Source organism: Cetorhinus maximus, chromosome 8 (genome assembly GCF_964194155.1).
Source record: "Cetorhinus maximus chromosome 8, sCetMax3.hap1.1, whole genome shotgun sequence".
In the NCBI taxonomy this organism is placed as follows: Eukaryota; Metazoa; Chordata; class Chondrichthyes; order Lamniformes; family Cetorhinidae; genus Cetorhinus; species Cetorhinus maximus.
In genome coordinates this window covers 15,381,469-15,401,492 of record NC_135886.1, presented here as the reverse complement: position 1 = coordinate 15,401,492, position 20,024 = coordinate 15,381,469, and the positions used below count along the sequence as shown (strand labels likewise).

The 20,024-nt window shown below is 43.0% G+C and overlaps 1 protein-coding gene across 4 annotated transcripts in view; it reads left to right on the top strand.

Annotated features, from left to right (window-relative positions):
- Positions 1-531: 531 nt before the first annotated feature.
- The window catches only part of mdfi (MyoD family inhibitor), a 157,147-nt gene continuing 137,654 nt past the window's right edge, over positions 532-20,024 (top strand). The window contains exons 1-2 of one of the 4 annotated variants that reach the window (XM_078546498.1): positions 532-852; positions 1,159-1,263. In XM_078546498.1, coding sequence (XP_078402624.1) covers positions 1,176-1,263 — 88 coding nt within the window. In that variant the 5' untranslated portion in view covers positions 532-852; positions 1,159-1,175. The remainder of the gene's footprint in view (positions 853-1,158; positions 1,264-20,024) is intronic. The other 3 variants (XM_078546499.1, XM_078546500.1, XM_078546496.1) reach the window with 3 other exon arrangements.

The following is a 20,024-nucleotide window of genomic DNA, read 5'->3' as shown; positions in this document are numbered from 1 at the left end:
CAGGTTCCTACAACAGTCAACAATTTAACAACAATCTGAAAGTACATAACTGTCTGGCAAGTAGTTCATGTATCTGCAGGAAGTGAAAGTTTGTGTCTAAATAGCAGTTCCTTATTTTGCTCCTAATGTAAAGGACGAACGGGGTGGGAGGGATGGGAGGGGGTGGACGGGGTGGTGCGGGAGGGGAGGGGATGGGAGAGGGTGGACGGAGTGGTGTGAGAGGGGGATTCACCAGGAAGATAACCTGGAGAGGGACTAATGGACCGAAAAGTTTACTCATTCTGGTTTGCCTGCAGATTCTGATTTTCCTGAGAATCACTGGCTAATCTTGGGAATGTGTTTCTGTTTCAAGTAACTTGTTAAAAGACTCTTTATCCTTTCTCCCTAAACGATGCAGAGAGAAAATTGCAAATGTCAGGAGGGTTGTTGTTAATTAACATTAAAACAAACAAATAATTCTGAGTTTCTCTGCCTGATGATTCCATCTTGCTGATCACAATCAGATTTTGAACCACACACTACTTTGGTTGCCAGCTTTATTTGTGTATTTTTTTTTCTCTTCCCTGAGGCTGAGTAAACATTCAGTGAGTTGCAGATTTCTTCTGGAAGCGTAGATCCTGCTGGAGGAAACGGAGAAATCCGCAATCCAGGCGATTTCCGCCTCTCGCTTCAGGAGAAAGACAGAAAGAGAGAACCTTCGGGGGGGAAAGGCGGAAAGTGAAGGGGCCACTGAACTCAGTGGGAGAGTTTAATCCTCAACCAATTCCAGCCTGAGGGACCCAGAGGAGCTCAGAAAGAATCAGATGCACAGACAAGGAACTAAAAAAATCTTCCTGAGAGACTAAACTTGCAGTAAGTTTGGAAAAAAGTTGCAAGTTTCTTTTAAAAGTTTTTGTAAGCTAAAGTTGAAGAACTTTCTAAACTACTCAATCAAAACTTGCCTTAACTCAGAGATCGATGAGATTTAAAAACAAAACTTGCATGTTTCATTCAGAAGACTCGAGAAAGTTTCAGGCGGTTGAAGGCAGACATCCCATAATCGCGTTTGGACAAGTTGTTAATTATTGAGTGGAGCGCCTGAGATTGTGTAGGACAGATTTAAAGGGTCGGTTTAACGAGCGCTTGCCGCTTTACTCATTCTACATATTCCGCTTCCAGTCACACCAGATGTCTCAATGTCTCAAGATAACAGCAAGTGCTGCAGTTACCAGAAACAGGAGTCATTGCCCACAGCACAAGGGACCCAATCGTCCCGGGATAGAGGTAAGGAGCAGGGCCGAGCGGTCTCAGGGCCAACGGGAGGGTCAGAGAGACAGAAATACACCCATTGAGTTAGAGAGAGAGGGACAGAAATACACACACAGACACAGGGGTACAGTTGGAGATAGGCAGACTGCACAGAAAGAAACAAAATAAGTAATCCCAGACAGTGAGAAAAACACAAATATTAAAGTTCACATAGACCCTATACACTGATATAAAAAACCGACAGACGGACATAGACAGATGCACAGAGGCTCAATGAGGAACGTAAATACATACAGACTTGCACAATACAGGTACAAATAACATAAATATACTCACCTAGAGACATATATGTAGAACATAAATACTCACATTGAGATACAGACAAATAGAACAAGGCCAGACACATACAGACAAAAAGCAGAAACTCGGATGCCTGGCCTGCTGAGCATTTCTGGTATTTTCTGGTTTTATCATAAGGACCTACACATTTACTCAATCAAATCAGCCAGACATAAACTAATGGCCACTTTGACATACAGAAAGGTGTATATGGATTCTGAAACAGAGCAGTGTGGGATGGACACAAAGCACAGGATATACTAGTCATATGGACAAATATCCACAAAACCTATAGAGAAAGAGTCAGACAGGCATTCAGCTCCACACACAGACAAGGCACACCCAGATACACACTCATAGACATGCTCAATCACAAAACATTAACATGATTGCATCCAACTTGTGATTTTAAAGTTTCTGAAAATGTATAGCTGAAGACACAAAATGTTTGAAAGTTTCTTTATATTTTGGATGAAAAGTGAGATATCTTATCTGTGAGCCTTGAGATTTGACAGGATGAGCATGGTTTGAATGGATGAGAGGATCCACAGAAATTAGCCATTTAACTGTTCACCGGCTGAATCTGAGCAACTGTCAGCTGTGACTCAGTGGATTACACTTCCATTTCTGACTTTAGAGGTTATGGATTCAATTCCTACTCCAAAGACTTGAGCGCCTAATCCACACTATAGTGTAGTACTGGGTAGGAGACATTAAATCAAGGCCCTAACTGATCTGTAAAACATCCCATGGCACTATTTTGAAGAAGAACAGGGGATTCTCTCCAGTTTGCTGACTGTTCAAATTGAATCAGCAAGCCAGGCGGAGAAGGGTAGAACTGGAAAAACTCAGCAGGTCTGACAGCATCTGCGGAGAGGAAGACAGTTGACGTTTCGAGTCCGTATGACTCTTCATCAGAACTAAGGAAATGGAGAAATGAGGTGAAATATAAGCTGGTAGAGGGAGGGGTGGGACAGGTAGAGCTGGATAGGGGGCCAGTGATAGGTAGAGGCAAAGAAGAGATTGCCAAAGATGTCATAGACAAAAGGACAAAGGAGTGTTGACGGTGGTGATATTATCTAAGGTAGATAACATATAGATAATATAATAGATAATATCACCACTGTCAACACCCTTTTGTCCTTTTGTCTATGACATCTTTGGCAATCTCTTCTTTGCCTCCACCGATCACTGGCCCCCTATCCAGCTCTACCTGTCCCACCGCCACCCCCCCTCTACCAGCTTATATTTCACCACATTTCTATTTTTCCTTAGTTCTGTTGAAGAGTCATACGGACTCGAAATGTTAACTGGATTCCTCTCCGCAGATGCTGTCAGACCTGCTGAGTTTATCCAGGTATTTTTGCTTTTGTTTCAGCTTTCCAGCATCCGCAGTATTTTGCTTTTATATTAGGGTAGAACTGGAACCTGATCTTCATGCACTTTATAAGCTTTTATTCTCAGAGACACATATTGCAAACATATACCTCCAAACCTAACAACCACAATTTCAGCCTGATAGGAGCACAGGTTTATTTCCAGTTAATCCCACCACCTGAATACAATTAAACACTCAATGAATACAAATCAATGCTTATCCCTCAACCGACATCAAAAACAGATTATCTGGTCATTGTCTCATTTCTGTTTGTGGAATCTTGCTGTTTGAAATTGCCTGCCACGTTTCCTACATTACAACAATGACTATATTTTCAAAGCAATGTGTTGGTGGTAAAGCACTCTGGGATGGTGTGAAGTTGTGAAAGGTGCTATATAAATGCAAACTGTTCTTTAATAAAATCCAAAAACTTATTGATATACAATCCAACTTTAATGCTACATTTTTACACAGGAATATACGGAAAGCAGACTGAGGGGATATTCATTTATAGGGAATATTTTGTCACTAGCAGATGCTTTACTATTTTCATTTCTATTTAAGGAATGTCAAAACTTCTTGGGCACATTCAATCTTATTTTTCAGTATTTATCCTGTTCATCAACATGCCTTCAGTTGCCTATACTCTCAGCTCTGGAATTCCCTCAACCTCTTCACCACTCTACCTCTCTCTCCACCTTTAAGGCCCTCTTAAAACCTATCTCTCTGACCAAGAGTTTGGTCACTTGTCCTAATCTGACCTTACGTGGCTCGGTGTCAAGTTTTATTTGATTGTGTTTCTGTGAAACGCCTTGGAATGTTTATCATTTTAAAGGTATCATGTAAGTTCAATTTATGTTGTTCAGTGAGTCTCCACTGTGCTACCCACAGCCCATTATAAGTGTCAATCTCTCTACGTGTGAAATCCTTCCTGACATCTGTCCTAAACTTATCCCAGTTCTAACCTATGCCCCTTTGTTCTAATATCCAGGCATACCTTGAATCAATGCTCAATATTAACTTCTCTATCCCATTTAATTTCCTTCGAACTTTATAAGGTCCTCTCAGTTTCATCTCCTTTCAAGGGCGAAAAGTCTCAGCTTCATCAGCCTTTCCTTGTAACTCAATTGTTGACACCAGGAATCGTGTGCTCCGATGTTCACTTTCCTAACCTAGTGATATAACTCAAAGCCTAAGACCACAAGAAATTGGCGCAGGAATAGGCCATTTGATTACTTGAACCTGTTCCGCCATTCAATAAGATCATGGCTGATTTTCTACCTCAAGTCTACTTTCCTGCCCAACCCCCATATCCCTTGATTCCTAGAGTCCAAAAATCTACCATCTCATTCATAAATGTACTGATCAACTGAGATCCACAGCCCTCTTAAGGTGGAAAATTCCGAAGACTCATAATCCCTGAGCGAAGAAATTCCCCCTCACCTCAATCCTAAATGATCAACCCCTTACCCTGAGATTATGTCCCCTAGTTCTAAATTCTCCAGCTGGGGGAAACAGCTTCTCAGCATCTACCCTGTTTAAATCCCCTCAGAAACTTGTATGTTTCAATAAGATCGCCTATCATTCTTCTAAACTCCAGAGAATACAGGCCCATTCTACTCAATCTCCCATCACAGGACAACCCTCTCATCTGAGCAACCCATCTAGTGAACCTTTACTGTATATATCCTTCCTCAGATAAGGGGACCAAAACTGTGCACAATACTCCAGGTCTCACCAAAGACTTGTACAATCATAGCAAGGCTTCTGTACTATTTTACTCCAATATCATTGCAATAAAGGCCAACATACCATTTACCTTCCTAATTGCTGTCTGTTCTTGCATGCCAACTTTCTGTATTTCTTGCACAAGGACACCAAATCAACAACATTTACAAGTCTCTCACCATTTAAAAAAAAAATATTTTGAGGTTTTTTTTCCTACCAAATTGAATAAGCTCACGTTTTCCCACGTTATACTCCATATTTTTTATCCAGGGCGTAGTTGGCAAGACCAACATTTGTTGCCCATCCTTAATTGCCCTAGGCCATTTCATAGGGCAGTTAAGAGTCAACCACATTGCTATGGGTCTGGAATCACATGTAGGCCAGTCCAGGTACGGATGGCAGATTCCCTAAAGGACATTAGCGAATCAGATTGATTGTTTTAAAAACCCATGTTAGCTTCACGGTCACCATTTCTGAGACCAGTTTCCAATTTCAGATTTTAAAAAAAATTAAATTCCACCAGCTGCCATTTGAACCCAGGCTCCCAGGGCATTAGCCTGGGTCTCTGGATTACGAGACCAGTGACACTCCCACTACACCACCATCTCCCCCTTTCTGCCACCATAATGCCCACTCACTTAACCTGTCTATATCTCTTTGCAACTTCTTTGTGTCCTCCTCACAGCTTGATTTCCCACCTAGCTTTGTGTTGTCAGCAAACTTGGAAGCATCACTCTCAATCCCCTCATTAATATAGATTGTAAATAGCTGAGACCCCAGCACTGATCCCAATGGCACTTCACAGATTGCAGCCTCCCACCCTCAAAACACCCAATTTATCCCTACTTTCTGCTTCCTGTGTTATGGCACAGCGGATGGTAAATGTTGAGCTGCTCAAATTCCAGAGGGAAACTTGAAACAACTGCCACAACTGTTTTGCAATTTGTATTTTATTTCAAGATGCATGCCTTGAATTTAATAGCAATAAGCCTACTGAGGCTTAAAGGGTTTTTTTTACAAATCTAAATTAAACATTTATTAATAAAATAAACAATTTTAAGCAGACACATAGGTCTATAAATTACTACTATAATAATGCCTAAATACCCTAATTAATCTGACTCCCAGTTATACCTCCATTAAGGCAACAATAAAAACAGAAACATTTCAACAGACCCAGACAAAACGCACAATACCCTGTACAGTGATATTCGCAATAAGTTTTCTTAGCTTTGGCTCCTATAGACAGCACCTTGATACATACAGGCTGGAGGCTTTTCACACTTGTGTTAGATCTTAGAATTCCTTCCCCCTTTACCACAACCTCATCTCCTTTATACATGTTCCTCCCTTTTTAATGTAAATTCCATTGTTCCAATATGCCTTTGCAGCTTTACTTTACTCATAATATAAATCTTTCATAGTACTCATATTATCAGTAACCTTTGGGGAAAAATAAACAAACTGTTTGGCTTAATTTATAGCTGTGTAACATCTTACCATCTCTTTGAAATTCAAACTAACCTAATTTATCTAAAAATACAAATGTTCCTCACACCTCACATTCTAAAACTTCAGCCATGTTTATGTATTTAGCATTTTCAAACCTAGCTTCCTTTTTGATCACTCAAAAGCTCCAGACCAGCTGCCTCGAATTCAATTAAATCCCCCCACACACACACATCCACGCAGAGAAACTAATCCAAACCCCACTATTAACCTACCTTTACAATAAATCACAATAATATCATGAAAATTATATTTTCATGACACCTGCCTGTTAACCAATCCTCAATCCATGCTAATATATTACTCCCCATCCCATGAGGGCATATCCTGTGTTGTGATTTACTATGTGACACCTAATTGAATGCCTTCTGAAAACCCAAATATACTACAACCGCCAGTTCCCCATTAACCTTTTTATTATGCCCTCAGAAATTTCTAGTAAATTTGTCAAACACGATCTTTCTTTCTTAAAACCCCTGCTTAATCAGGTGCTCTTAGATTTTCTAAGTGCTTCATTAACACTTCCTTAATAAAGAATTCCAGCATTAACAGTCTTATAGTATCCTGCTTTCTCTCGCCCTTCTTTCTCGAATAGCGATGTGACATTTCTACCTTCTAATCCACAGCGACCATTCTAGAAATTGGTAAATTTTGGACCATTATATCCAATATGTCCAAAATTATATCCAGTATGTCTGGTTCAGGGAATTTGTCATCTTTTATTCCCATTAGTTTCACTCGTACTTTCTTTCCACTGATAATTAATTACTTTAAGTTTTCTCATTAGTCCCTGGTTTCCCACTATGCTTTTTAGTGTCTTCCAATTATGGATATGGATGCAAAATATTGTTTAATGTCTCTGCCATTTCCTTATTCCCCATTATAATTTCTCCTGTGGCCTCTAAGGGACCAATATTTACTTATGCTGCTCTCTTCCATTTTACTTATTTGTAAAAGTTATACAATCTGTTTTTATATTTCTTGATCATTTACTCTCATTCTAGTTTTTCCCTTTTTGTTACAGCTTTTGTTGGTTTCTAAGCCTCTCCCAACCCTCAACATTACAAGTCTCTGCTTTTAATCTTAACTTCTTTAGTCAACCATGGATGGATTACTTTCCCAAGCTGTTTTTGTTTCTCAATGGAATATATTTTCATTGAGAATTTTGAATCATTTCTTTAAATGTTTTCTGCTGTTTATCTACTATCGTATCTTTTAATTAAATCTCCCAATCAACCTTATCCAACATACCACTTGACACCTATGTAATTGGCTTTATTTAAGTTGAAAATTCTTGTTTCTGACTTAAGTATGTCATTCTTATATTGAATGTGTATTCCTATCATATTATGATCATTGCACATCGGATAATTTACTATGAGATTATTAATTAACACTATCACATTACACAACACAAGATTTAACAGAACCTCACCACTGGTTTCTTTCACAAAATATTGTTCGAGGAAACTGTCATGAACTCATGCTCCAGGTTATTTTTGCCAGTTTGACTTGTCCAGTCTATATAAGTCCCCTCACGGGTATTGTACTATATTTGTTATAAGCTCCTATTTTTCTTGATTAATACTCTGGCCCAGACCTTCCGGTCTCCAGATTGTCAGAGACTGGATGTACCCTGGAAGATGCACTACCGCTCGGACCCCTTGGAGGTCCCAATGCTGTGACTCTGTGGGAATTGCCTGGGAAAGTTTGAACTTCGATGGGCAATTCCTCTGCTCCAATTCCCCTCCTTTGAAAAAGTCTCCAACCCTGAGTTAGCCGGAGATCGGACAGCTCTGACGTTTTTACCTGAATAGGTAGACAGAAAAATCCTGGCCCAATTCCTGGGTAACTATAGAACTGACTCCCCAATCACTCACGCTGACAGCCTGACTCCCACCCCGACCCGGGCCTGACCTGACCCGATCCCACCACCCCACTCCCCCCAATTGTCTGACATCCCCCAACATGACCTGATACTACCACCCGACTCTTCCCAACCCAACCTGACTAGCTCCCAACATGACAACTCCTCCCAATCCAACTCTCCCCACCTACCCACCTGCCACCCTGCCCACCTGCCACTCTACCCCCTCATCCAGCTGCTCCTCTACCCCCTCATCCAGCTGCAGCTCCACCCAACTGTCGACCTGCCTCCCTACCCACCTGCCATCCTATCCACCCTGCCGCCCTACCCACTTACCTTACCCACCCTACCTCCTTACCCACTCTACCCCTTTACACACTGAGTTTCACTCCATAGTTTTCCAAATAGCTTTCGACATTTAAACTCTTTGCTCACCAGAGTATGGCCGCTAGTGCAGTCAAACGTGGAAGTGGCTTGTCTTCCGCCGACGCTCCGGGCTACATTGAAGCTCTTCTAGGGACTGTAATCTCCACGTTTCTGGAGGAGCTGGGACTGGAGGTCTCAGCCCAAGATACGGAGATCTGGCGTGCCAGGGAAAAGCAGCAGCGGAGAGGCAGTCCAGCAGTCACTGCCGCTCAGGAAATTCTCTCAATTGATATAACTACTGTTAGGCAGTCTACAGCTTACTCCCACTGATGTTCTCTGACCCTTACTATTTCTTATCTCCACCCATACTGATCCTACTTCCTGCTTTTCCAAGTCAAGATCCTTCCTCACTGCTATCCTCATGTTATCCTTTATTATCAGGCCCGCCCCTGACCCTTCCTTTTCCACCTTGTTTGTCTTTTCGAAATGGAATATTAAGTTCCCAAGCTTGGCCACCTCAATTATGTAATGGCTATAAAATCAAACCCATTTATCTCTATTTATACGACACTAGTTTATCTATCTTGTTACAAATGCTTCATGTATTCAGATAAAGAGCCTATGACTTTAAATTTTTACCATTATTCCCTACTTTGGCCTCTATTACTGGTGCATTATTACTGTTAAACTCTGTGTCCCTTGTCACACTGCTTGTCTTTACCTAAATTGCTAAAGTGATCCATTGCCTTGACTTTTCTCTTTAGATTTCTAAATTTCCCTATTTAAATTATTTGTCATAGAATTCACCACTCAGCACAGAAAGAGGCGATTTGGCCTGCCAGTCCTTTGAAAGATCTAACCGGTCAGTTCCATTTTCCTGCTCTTTACCCATATCCCTGCAGATTGTTCCTTCTCAAGTATTTATCCAATTTATTTAATCCCTTTTGAAAGTTACTGTTGAATCTGCTTCCACCGTCATATCAGGCAGCACGTCCCACATCACAACAACTGGCTGTGTTAAAATAAAAATCCCCTAATCTCCTCTCTGTTTCTTTTTTCCAATTACCTTAAATCTGTGCACCCCAGTTTCTGACTGTCCTGCCAGTGGAAACAGTTCCTCCTTATTTATTCTATCAAAACTATTTCTGATCGTGAACGCATCCATTAAATCTCCCTTTAATCTTCTCTGCTCTAAGGAGGACAACCCCAGCTTCTCTAGTCTCTCCAGCAATGAAAGTCCCTCACCTCTCAAACTATCTTCAGCCAGAAGTGCCAAGTGGATGATCCACCTTGGCCTCCCCCCACAGCATTACAGATGCCAGTTTTCAGCCAATTTGATTCACCCCACATGATATCAAGAAATGGCTGAAGACACTGGATACTGCAAAGGTTATGGGCCTGACAATATTCCTGCAATAGTACTGAAGACTTGTGCTCCAGAACTTGCTGCACCTCTAGCCAAGCTGTTCCAGTACAGCTACAACACTGGCATCTACCCGGCTATGTGGAAAATTGACCAGATATATCCTGTACACAAAAAGCTGGACAAATCCAACCCAGCCAATTACCGCCTCATCAGTCTACTCTTGATCATCAGTAAAGTAATGGAAGGGGTCATTAACAGTGCTATCAAGCGGCACTTACCTAGCAATAACCTGCTCACTGTCACTCAGTTTGGGTTCCGTCAGTGACCAGTTTGGGTCACTCAGCTCCTGACCTCAATACAGCCTTAGTTCAAACACGGACAAAAGAGTCAAACTCGAGGTGAGGCAAGAGTGACTACCCTTGAGGTGAAGGCTGCACTTCACCAAGTGTGGCATCACGGAGCCCTAGCAAAACTGAAGTCAATAGGAAGCAGGGGGAAAACTCTCCGCTGGCTGGCGTCATACCTAGCACAAAGGAAGATGGTTGTGGTTGTTGGAGGTCAATCATCTCAGCTCCAGGACATCACTGCAGGAGTTCCTTAGGGTAGTGTCCTCGGCCCAATCATCTTCAGCTCCTTCATCAATGACCTTCCTTCCATCATAAGATCAGAAGTGGGGATGTTCGCTGATGATTGCACAATGTTCAGCACCATTCGCGACTCCTCAGATACTGAAGCAGTCCATGTCTAAATGCAGCATGACCTGAACAACATCCAGGCTTGGGCTAATAAGTGACAAGTAACATTCATGCCATACAAGTGCCAGGCAATAACCATCTCCAACGAGAGAGAATCTAACCATCTCCTTTTGATGTTCACTGGCATTACCATCACTGAATCCGCCACTATCAACATCCTGTGAGTTGCCATTGACCAGAAATTGAACTGGACTAGCCATATAAACACTGTGGCTACAAAAGCAGGTCAGGGGCTGGGAAATCTGAGGTGATTATCTCATCTCCTGACTCCCTAAAGCCTGTCCACCATCTACAAGGCACAAGTCAGGAGTGTGATGGGATACTTCCCACTTGCCTGGACAAGTGTAGCTCCAACAACACTTAAGAAGCCCAACAACATCCAGGACAATGCAGCCTCATTGATTGACACCTCTTCCACCACCTTAAACATTCACTCCCTCCACCACCGACACACAGTAGCAGCAGTGTGTACCATCGACAAGATGCACTGCAGCAACTCACCAAGGCTCCTTCGACAGCACCTTCCAAACCCACGACCACTATCATCTAGAAGGTCAAGGGCAACAGACACATGGGTACACCACCACCTGGAGGTTACCCTCCAAGCCACTCACCATCCTGACCTGGAAATATATCGCCGTTCCTTCACTATCACTGGGTCAAAATCCTGGAACTTCCTCCCTAACAGCACTGTGGGTGTACCTACATCACATGGACTGCAGCGGTTCAAGAAGGCAACTCACCACCACCTTCACAAGGGCAATTAGGGATGGGCAATAAATGCTGGCCCAGCCAGCGACAGACACATCCCATGAACGAATAAATAAATAAATTAAAATATTCTGGCAAATCTGCTCTCCACCCTTTGCAAGGCCTGATAACCTTCCTAAAGTCTGGTGGCAATGAGGCTGAGTGCCTCATTGTATTCATCATTTAAAATTTAATGTCGGACATTGGGTTTTGCAGGCCTCAGGAAATCTGCTGCCTAAATCAAGTTGAGAGCTGCAAGATTAGGAGACAAATACCTTTCCATCTACACGTGGACCCATTGTGTCTGTTCTGGGCATGCCCCTAAGCCCCTGGCCATGGTCAGACACCCCTGCCCCTTGACCCTTACAATCACCCGACAATCTCCCCCTTCAGTCCTTCAACCGTCCACTAAGGCCTTCAATCTTGCATTTTATATAGGATGGAGAGGAGGAGGGGTTTAGAGAGGGATTTCCAGAACTTGGGGCTTGGCTGGCTGAAGGCAAGGCCAACAGTGGCGGAGGGGTCACCCGCCCACCCCTTCCCCATGCCCACTTGTTGCCACTGCAAATCAGCGACACTTACACCGCCCCACAAACCTTCACCGACCATCCACCCCCCCCCGCCCCAGTTCTTTTGGGCACTGATCTTTAAGATGATTAATGAGTAGACATAGTGAAACTATTTCCTCTGGTGTTGGCAAAGGCAACAACCTTAAAACAAGAGCCAGACTGTTCAGGTGTGATGTCAGGAAATACAAAGGGATTTAGGAATCTGGGACTCTACCCCCTCAAAATAAGCTGTTACATACGAATATAGGAATTAGGAGCAGGACGAGGCCATTTGGCCCCTCGAGCCTGCTCTGCCATTTGATAAGATCATGGCTGACCTGATTGTGGCCTTAACTCTACTTTCCTGCCTATCCTCCCATACCCTTTGGCTCCCTTGTCAGTCAAGACTCTATCTACTTCAGCCTTAAAAAATATTCAATGACCCTGCCTGCACCAGTCTCTGGAGAAGAGAGCTCCACAGACTCACGACCCTCCGTGAGATAACATTTCTCCTCATCTCCGTCTTAAATGGGAGACCTCTTTTTTTTAAACTGCGTCTCCTAGTTCTGGTCTCTCCCACAAGGGGAAATGTCCTCCCAGTATCCACCCTGTCGAGATCCCTCAGGAATGTAATGGAGTATAATGTGAGCAAATGTGGAATTGTCTATTTTGGCAGGAAGAATAAAAACGAAGCATATTATCTAAATGGTGAGAGATTGCAGAGCTCTGAGATTCAGACTGATCTGGGTGTCCTAGTGCATGAATCACAAGGTTTGTATGCAGGTACAGCAGGTAATTAGGAAAGCTAATAGAATCTTATCATTTATTTTAAGGGGAATTGATTACAAAAGTAGGGATGTTATGCTTTAGTTGTACAGAGGATTGGTGAGACCACATCTGGAGTATTGGGTACTGTACTCTGGTCTCCTTATTTAAAGAAAGATGTAAATGCGTTAGAAGCAATTCAGAGAAGGTTTGCTAGACTAAGACCAGGAATGGGCGGGTTATCTTATGAGGAAAGGTTGGACAGGTTAGGCTTGTATCCTTAAGACCATTAGACGTAGGAGCAGAAGAAGGCCATTCGGCCCATCAAATCTGCTTCGCCATTCAATGAGATCATGGCTGATCTGATCATCCTCAACTCCACTTTCCTGACTTTCCCACATAACCCTTGATTCCCTTACTGATTAAAAACTGTCTATCTCAGCCTTGAATATACTTAACGACCCAGCCTCTACAGCCCTCTGCAGTAAAGAATTCCACAGATTCACTACCTTCTGAGAGAAGAAATTCCTCCTCATCTCTGTCTTAAGTGGGTGACCACTTGCTCTGAGATTATGCCCTCTGGTCCTCAACTCTGCCAGAAGGGGAAACAATCTCTCAGCATGTACCCTGTCAAGCACCCTAAGAATCTTTTATATTTCAATAAGGTCGTCTCTCATTCTTCTAAACTCCAATGAGTGCAGGCCCAACCTATTCAACTTCTCCTCATAAGAAAATCCCTCCATACCTGGGATCAACCTAGTGAACCTTCTCTGAACTGCCTCCAATGCCAGTATATCTTTCCTTAGATAAGGGGACCAAAACTGTTCACAGTATTCTAGGTGTGTTCTAACTAGTGCCTTGTATAGTTTCAGCAAGACTTCCCTATGTTTATACCCCATTCCCTTTGAAATAAAGGCCAACATTCCATTTGCCTTAAAAATAAAAAGCTAAAAGCTACTGCGGATGCTGGAAATCCAAAACAAAAACAGAATTACCTCGAAAAACTCAGCAGGTCTGGCAGCATCGGTGGAGAAGAAATCAGTTAACGTTTCGAGTCTTCATGACCCTTCGGCAGATTGCCTTCCCTATTTCCTCCTGAACTTGTATGTTAACTTTTTGGAATTCATGCACGAGGACCCCCAAATCCCTCTGTGTTGCAGCTTTCTTCAGTCTTTCTTCATTTAAATAATATTCAGTTTCTCTATTCTTCCTACCAAAATGCATAACCTCACATTTTCCCACATTATATTCCATCTGCCACGTTTTTGTCCACCCACTTAACCTGCCTATATCCCTCTGTAGACTCTTTGTGTCATCCTCACCGCTTGCCTTCCCACCTATTTTTGTGTGAACTGCAAGCTTGGCGATAGTACATTTGCTTCCCTCAGCTAAGTCATTAATATATATTGTAAATAATTGTGGCCTCGGCACTGATCCCTGTGGCACTCCACTAGTTACAGGTTGTCATCCTGAAAATGCCCCCCTTATCCCAACTCTCTGTCTTCTATGAGTTAGTCAATCCTCTATCCATGCTAATATACTACCTCTAACACCATGGGCTCTCATCTTATTAAGTATCCTTATGGGCGGTACCTTATCGAATGCATTTTGGAAATCCAAATATATTACATCTACTGGTTCCCCTTTATCTATCCTGCATGTTACCTCCTCAAGGAATTCTAATAAATGTGTCAGGCATGATTTCCCCTTCATGAAGCCATGCTGACTCTGCTTGATTATACCAAAGCATTTCTAAATGCTCTGCTATTACATCCTTTATAATAGACTCTAACATTTTCCCAATGACGGATGTTAAGTTAACTGACCTATAGTTACATGTTTTTTGTCTCCCTCCCTTTTATGAATAAGGGTGTTACATTGGCTGTTTTACAATCTTCTGGGACTTTTGTAGAATCTAAGGATTCTTGGAAGATTACCACCAGTGCATCCACTATCTGTGTAGCTACTTCCTTTAATATCCTAGGATGCAACCCATGAGGTCCAGGGGACTTTTACTCTGAGAGCATTTATTAAACCTGTCTCATTACACATTACCAGATCCAAAATAGCCTGATCCCTGGTTGGATCCACAACATATTGTTTTAGGAAACTGTCCCAAATACACACTTGCTTGTGCCTACCTCAGCCAATTTGATTTTCTCAATCTACATGAAGATTAAAGTCACCCATGATTAATGTACTGTCATTTTTACATGCCCTCATTATCTCCTGATTTATTCTCTGTCTGACAGTATAGCCACTGTCAGGGGGCCTATAGACTACTCCCACCAGTGTCTTCTTCCCCTTGTTATTTCTTACCTCCACCCATATGGATTCTACATCTTCCGATCCAAGATCATTTCTTGCTATCATACTTATTCCAACCAGGAAAGGCTGGACAGGTTAGGCTTGTATCCACTGGAATTTAGAAGGGTAAGAGGTGACTTGATTGAAACCTTTAAGACACTGAGGGGTCTTGACAGGGCCGATGTGTAGAGGATGTTTCCTCTTGTGGGAGAATCTAGAACCAGGGCTCATTGTTTAAAAATAAGGGGCTGCTCATTTAAGACAGAGACGAGGAGAATTTTTTTTCTCACAGAGGGTAGTGAGTCTTTGGAACCCTCTTCCTCAAAAGGTGGTAGAAACAGAGTTTTTGAGTATTTTTAAGGCAGAGCTAGATAGATTCTTGATTAACAAGGGGGTGAAAGGTTGTCGGGGGTAGGCAGGAATGTGGAGTTGAGTTTACATTCAGATCAGCCATGATCTTATTGAATGATGAAGCAGGCCCGAGGGGCTGAATGGCCTACTCCCGCTCTTAATTCGTATGTTCGTATGTATCTTATATGTTTCAATCGGATCACCTTGAGGCTGAGAGTTAATTAAAGATTTCAAAATTGAGATTGTTAGATTTTTGTTAGGTAAAGGGATTAAGGGTTGTGGAACCACAATGTGTAGCTGAAGTTAAGATACAGATTGACCATGATCTAATTGAATGGTTTTACCAACTTGAGGGGCTGAATGACCTCCTCCCATCAATGTTAATTTTAAGATCAGATGCCCAAAAATGCAGCCAATGTCCACAATGTAGCTTTTCCATTTTTGAATAAGATTAGAAAACCATTTTGACATATTTCTCTCTATAATGCCTTTAACTATCTCAGGGTGTCCCAAATGCTTCATAGCCATTGAAATACTTTGAAGTGTAGTCACTGATGTAAGGTAGGAAGCACAGCAGCCAATTTTTACACACTGCAGCCCCACAAGTAACAATAAGATAAATGACCTGATAATCTGCTTTAGTGGCGTTTGTTGAGGGATAAATATTTGCCAGCACACAGGGGAGAACTCTTTGACAACTCGTCAAAATAGTATAAAACTTGAAAACACAGATTTATGGCACAGAAGGAGGCCATTTAGCCCATCATGCCAGCTGAAAAAGTGCCACCCAGACAAATCCCACCTCCCAGCCATTGGTCTGTAGCCCTGTAGTTTACGGCACTTTAATTGCTCACCCCTGTTTTTCAACTATGACAAGAATTTCTGCCTTTGCCACCCTTTAAGGCAGTTTCAGACCCCCACCATCCTCTGAGTGAAAAGATTCTCTTCAACTTCCTTCTAATCATTTCACCATTTACTTTAAATCTATGCTTTTACATCTACCTGAGAGGACAGACGAGGCCTTGGTTTAATGTTTTGTCCAAACGATGGCACCTTGGACACTCTCTCAGTTCCAACATTGTGAATGTCAGACTAGACCTTGTGTTGAAGCCTCTGGAGGAGGACTTGAACCCACAACCTTTTGACTCAGAGACAAGCATTCTACGCATTGAGCCACAGTTCATACCTAAAGTAAAGAATGAAAGGGCTTTCATTGTTGGATTGGACCAGGAAACTGGCCTGTAGTAGATTGGCTGAGATTGCTTTGTGAATAATGGGAGACTAGAATGTCCAATCTTCTCGAATGTACAGGTTAACATTTCAGGAAATTAGAGGTTAGCTGGCAGGAAGGGCACAATCAACAGAATGAGGGTTAACGACTGGAGGGGGGAAGGAAGAGATCATGACTAGAAAAACTGAGTTCTCTTAAATTAATCACGGAGTTCCAGTTGTAGATTGGGGCCTGACAGGCTAATTAAATACAGATTCTCTTGCTTCTCGCATTCCCTTTGTCATGTCATATTTATATGATGGGAACATGCTGCGTGTGCTCGTGTTTATGCCTGTCAACATGACTCAGTGGGTGCCTTGCTCACCTCTGAGTCAGCCGGTCGTTGTGGGTTCACAACCCATTCCAGAGACTTGACTATAAAAATCGAGGCTGAAACTCCGGTGCAGTACAGAGGGAGTGCCGCACTGTCAGAGGTGCTATCTTTCAGATGAGACCTTAAACTGAAACCCCGTTTGCTCTCTCAGGTGGATGTAAAAGATTCCATTACGCTATTTTGAAGAAGAGCAGGGGAGTTCTCCCTGGTGTCCCGGCCAATATTTATCCCTCAATCAACATCACAAGCAAAACAGATTATCTGGCCACTATCACATTGCTAGTTATGGGACCTCGGCATGTGTAAATTGCTGGTCATGTTACAGCAGTGACTACACTTCAAAAGTGCTTCATTAATTGTAAACCGCTTTGGGATGTCTTGCGATCATGGCAGGTGTTATATAAATGGAAGTTCTTTCTTTCTGAATTCATACCATTTGTACAGCTGGGAAGATTCAGACACCAGTGATAACGTTGGAGACCAGAGCAATGTGACCATGCTCTGAGAAACCATTCTACATTGTGGGCATTGGCAGGCAGTCTGACAGCTCAGGCACAGACAGATTGCAAATATTTGGCACCCCCAATGACAAGTAACGCCCTTAATAGCCATCAACAACCTCACTACTGGATGTAGAGAGGAAGCAATCTCACCAGAGAGTGCTTGTGGTCCAGGAAGAGAGTGTCCATGGTTAAAACGTTGATCATATCTGCTGATTTCCCTGAGTGACAGTGATGTTGCAAGACAGTGGTTTGGGATGCATTAGCTCCCATTCTAACATGGGTCAGATTCTATGCCACTGACAATAATAAATAAACCACCCTGGCACCCACATGCACTTTTTTTATTATTCATGGGATGTGGGTCTTGCTGGCTAGGCCGGCGTTTATTGCCCATCCCAATTTTTTATTTTTTGCTCAGCAAGTGCCACTTGATAGCACTGTTGATGACCCCTTCCATCACTTTACTGATGATTGAGAGTAGACTGATTGGGCGGTAACTGGCTGGGTTGGATTTGTCCTGCTTTTTGTGTACAGGACACACCTGGGCAATTTTCCACCTAGCCGGGTAGATGCCAGTGTTGTAGCTGTACTGGAACAGCTTGGCTAAGGGCGCGGCAAATTCTGGAGCACCAGTCTTCAATACTGTTGCCGGAATATTGTCACGGCCCATAGCCTTTACTGTATCCAGTGCCTTCAGCCATTTCTTAATATCACATGGAGTGAATCGAGTTGGCTGAAGACTGGCATCTGTGATGCTAGAACCTCAAGAGGAGGCCTAGATTGATCATTCACTCAGCACTTCTGGCTGAAGATTGTTGCAAATGCTTCAGTTTTAACTTTTGCACTGATGTGCTGGGCTCCTCCATCATTGAGAATGGGGATATTTGTTGAGCCTCCTCCTCTGATGATTTGTTTAATTGTCTACCACCATTCACGACTGGATGTGGTAGGACTGCAGAGTTTAAGATCTGATCCGCTGGTAGTGGGATCGCTTAGGTCTGACTGTCACCTGCTGCTTATGCTGTTTGGCATGCAAGTAATCCTGTGTTATAGCTTCACCAGGTTGGACGCCTCATTTTTAGGTATGCCTGGTGTTGCTCCTGACATGCCCTCCTGCACTCTTCATTGAACCAGGGTTAATCCCCTGGTTTGGTGGTAATGGTAGAGTGGGGGATATGCCGGGCCATGAGGTTACAGATTGTGTTTGAGTACAATTCTGCTGCTGCTGATGGCCCACAGCGCCTCATGGATGCCCAGTCTTCAGTTGCTAGCTCTGTTCAAAATCCCATTTGGTACAGTGATAGTGCCACACAACATGATGGAGGGTATCCTTAACGTGAAGACAAGACTTTGTCTCCACAAGGACTGCGGTGGTCACTCCTACCGATACTGTCATGGACAGATGCATCTGCGGCAGGCAGGTTGGTGAGGATGAGGTCGAGTATATTTTCCCTGTTGTTGGTTCCCTCCCTTTCTACCCTCAGTGCTTCCTCCAAGTGGTGTTCAACATGGAGGAGCACTGGTACATCAGCTGAGGGAGGGTGGTACATGGTAATCAGCAGGAGGTTTCCTTGCCCATGTTTGACCTGATGCTATGAGACTTCATGACGTCCGGAGTCGATGTTGAGGCCTCCCAGGGCAACTCCCTCCCGACTGTATACCACTGTGCCACCACCTCTGCTGGGGAGGTCCTGCCAGTGGGACAGGACATACCCAAGGATGGTGATGGTGGTGTCTGGGACATTATCTGTAAGGTATGATTCTGTGAGGATGACTATGTTAGGCTGTTGCCTGATTAGTCTGTGAGACAGCTCTCCCAATTTTGGCACTAGCCCCCAGATGTTAGTAAGGAGGACTTTGCAGGGTCGACAGGGCTGGGTTTGCTATTGTCATACCCGGTGCCTAGGTCGATGCTGAGTGGTCCCGCCCGGTCTCATTACTTTAGGCTTCATAGCCATTTGATACCTGCAAGGCCATTTAAGAAATGACCACATTGATGTGGGTCTGGAGTCACATGTAGGCCAGATCAGGTAAGGAACAGCAGATTCCCTTCCCTAAGGGACATTAAAGATGGGTTTTTAACAACAACTGTTTCATGATCATCATTAGAATTTTAATTCCAGATTTTTATTGGATGCCATGATGAGATTCCCAGAGCATTACCCTGGACCACTGGATTACTAGTCCAGCGACAATACAACTACACCATCGCCTTCCCCCTTTATGAGGCAGTGAGCGACTGTGAGAGGAGGGTAGAGAAATAGAGAAATAAATTTCTCCTGATATTGAGGAATTGGCTTCAGCAATCTAATCACTGTTTCTCTTTTGAGTTTTGATGCTAAAATTGAGCTGTGTCCACAGAGAAATCGAGAAGCATGTTTCTAAACAGATCGAGCTTTGTGCTACCTCATGCTTTCAGTATTTAAGTCTGCGTGGTAGAAGAATGTGAAAAGCAAACAACTGAATATTTTATTTTCTCTAATTGCTGGTAACACTCAGATAGTAATGTACCGATACTCAGCTTGAGGTGTTTAACAGAGTCGGGTGACGCACTCGTTCTGAGAGGCACTCATTGACACTCTTGCTGCCAAGAACCAATTTAGTCCAAATGTTTCCTGTTTTGGAAGGATCAAGACGAGA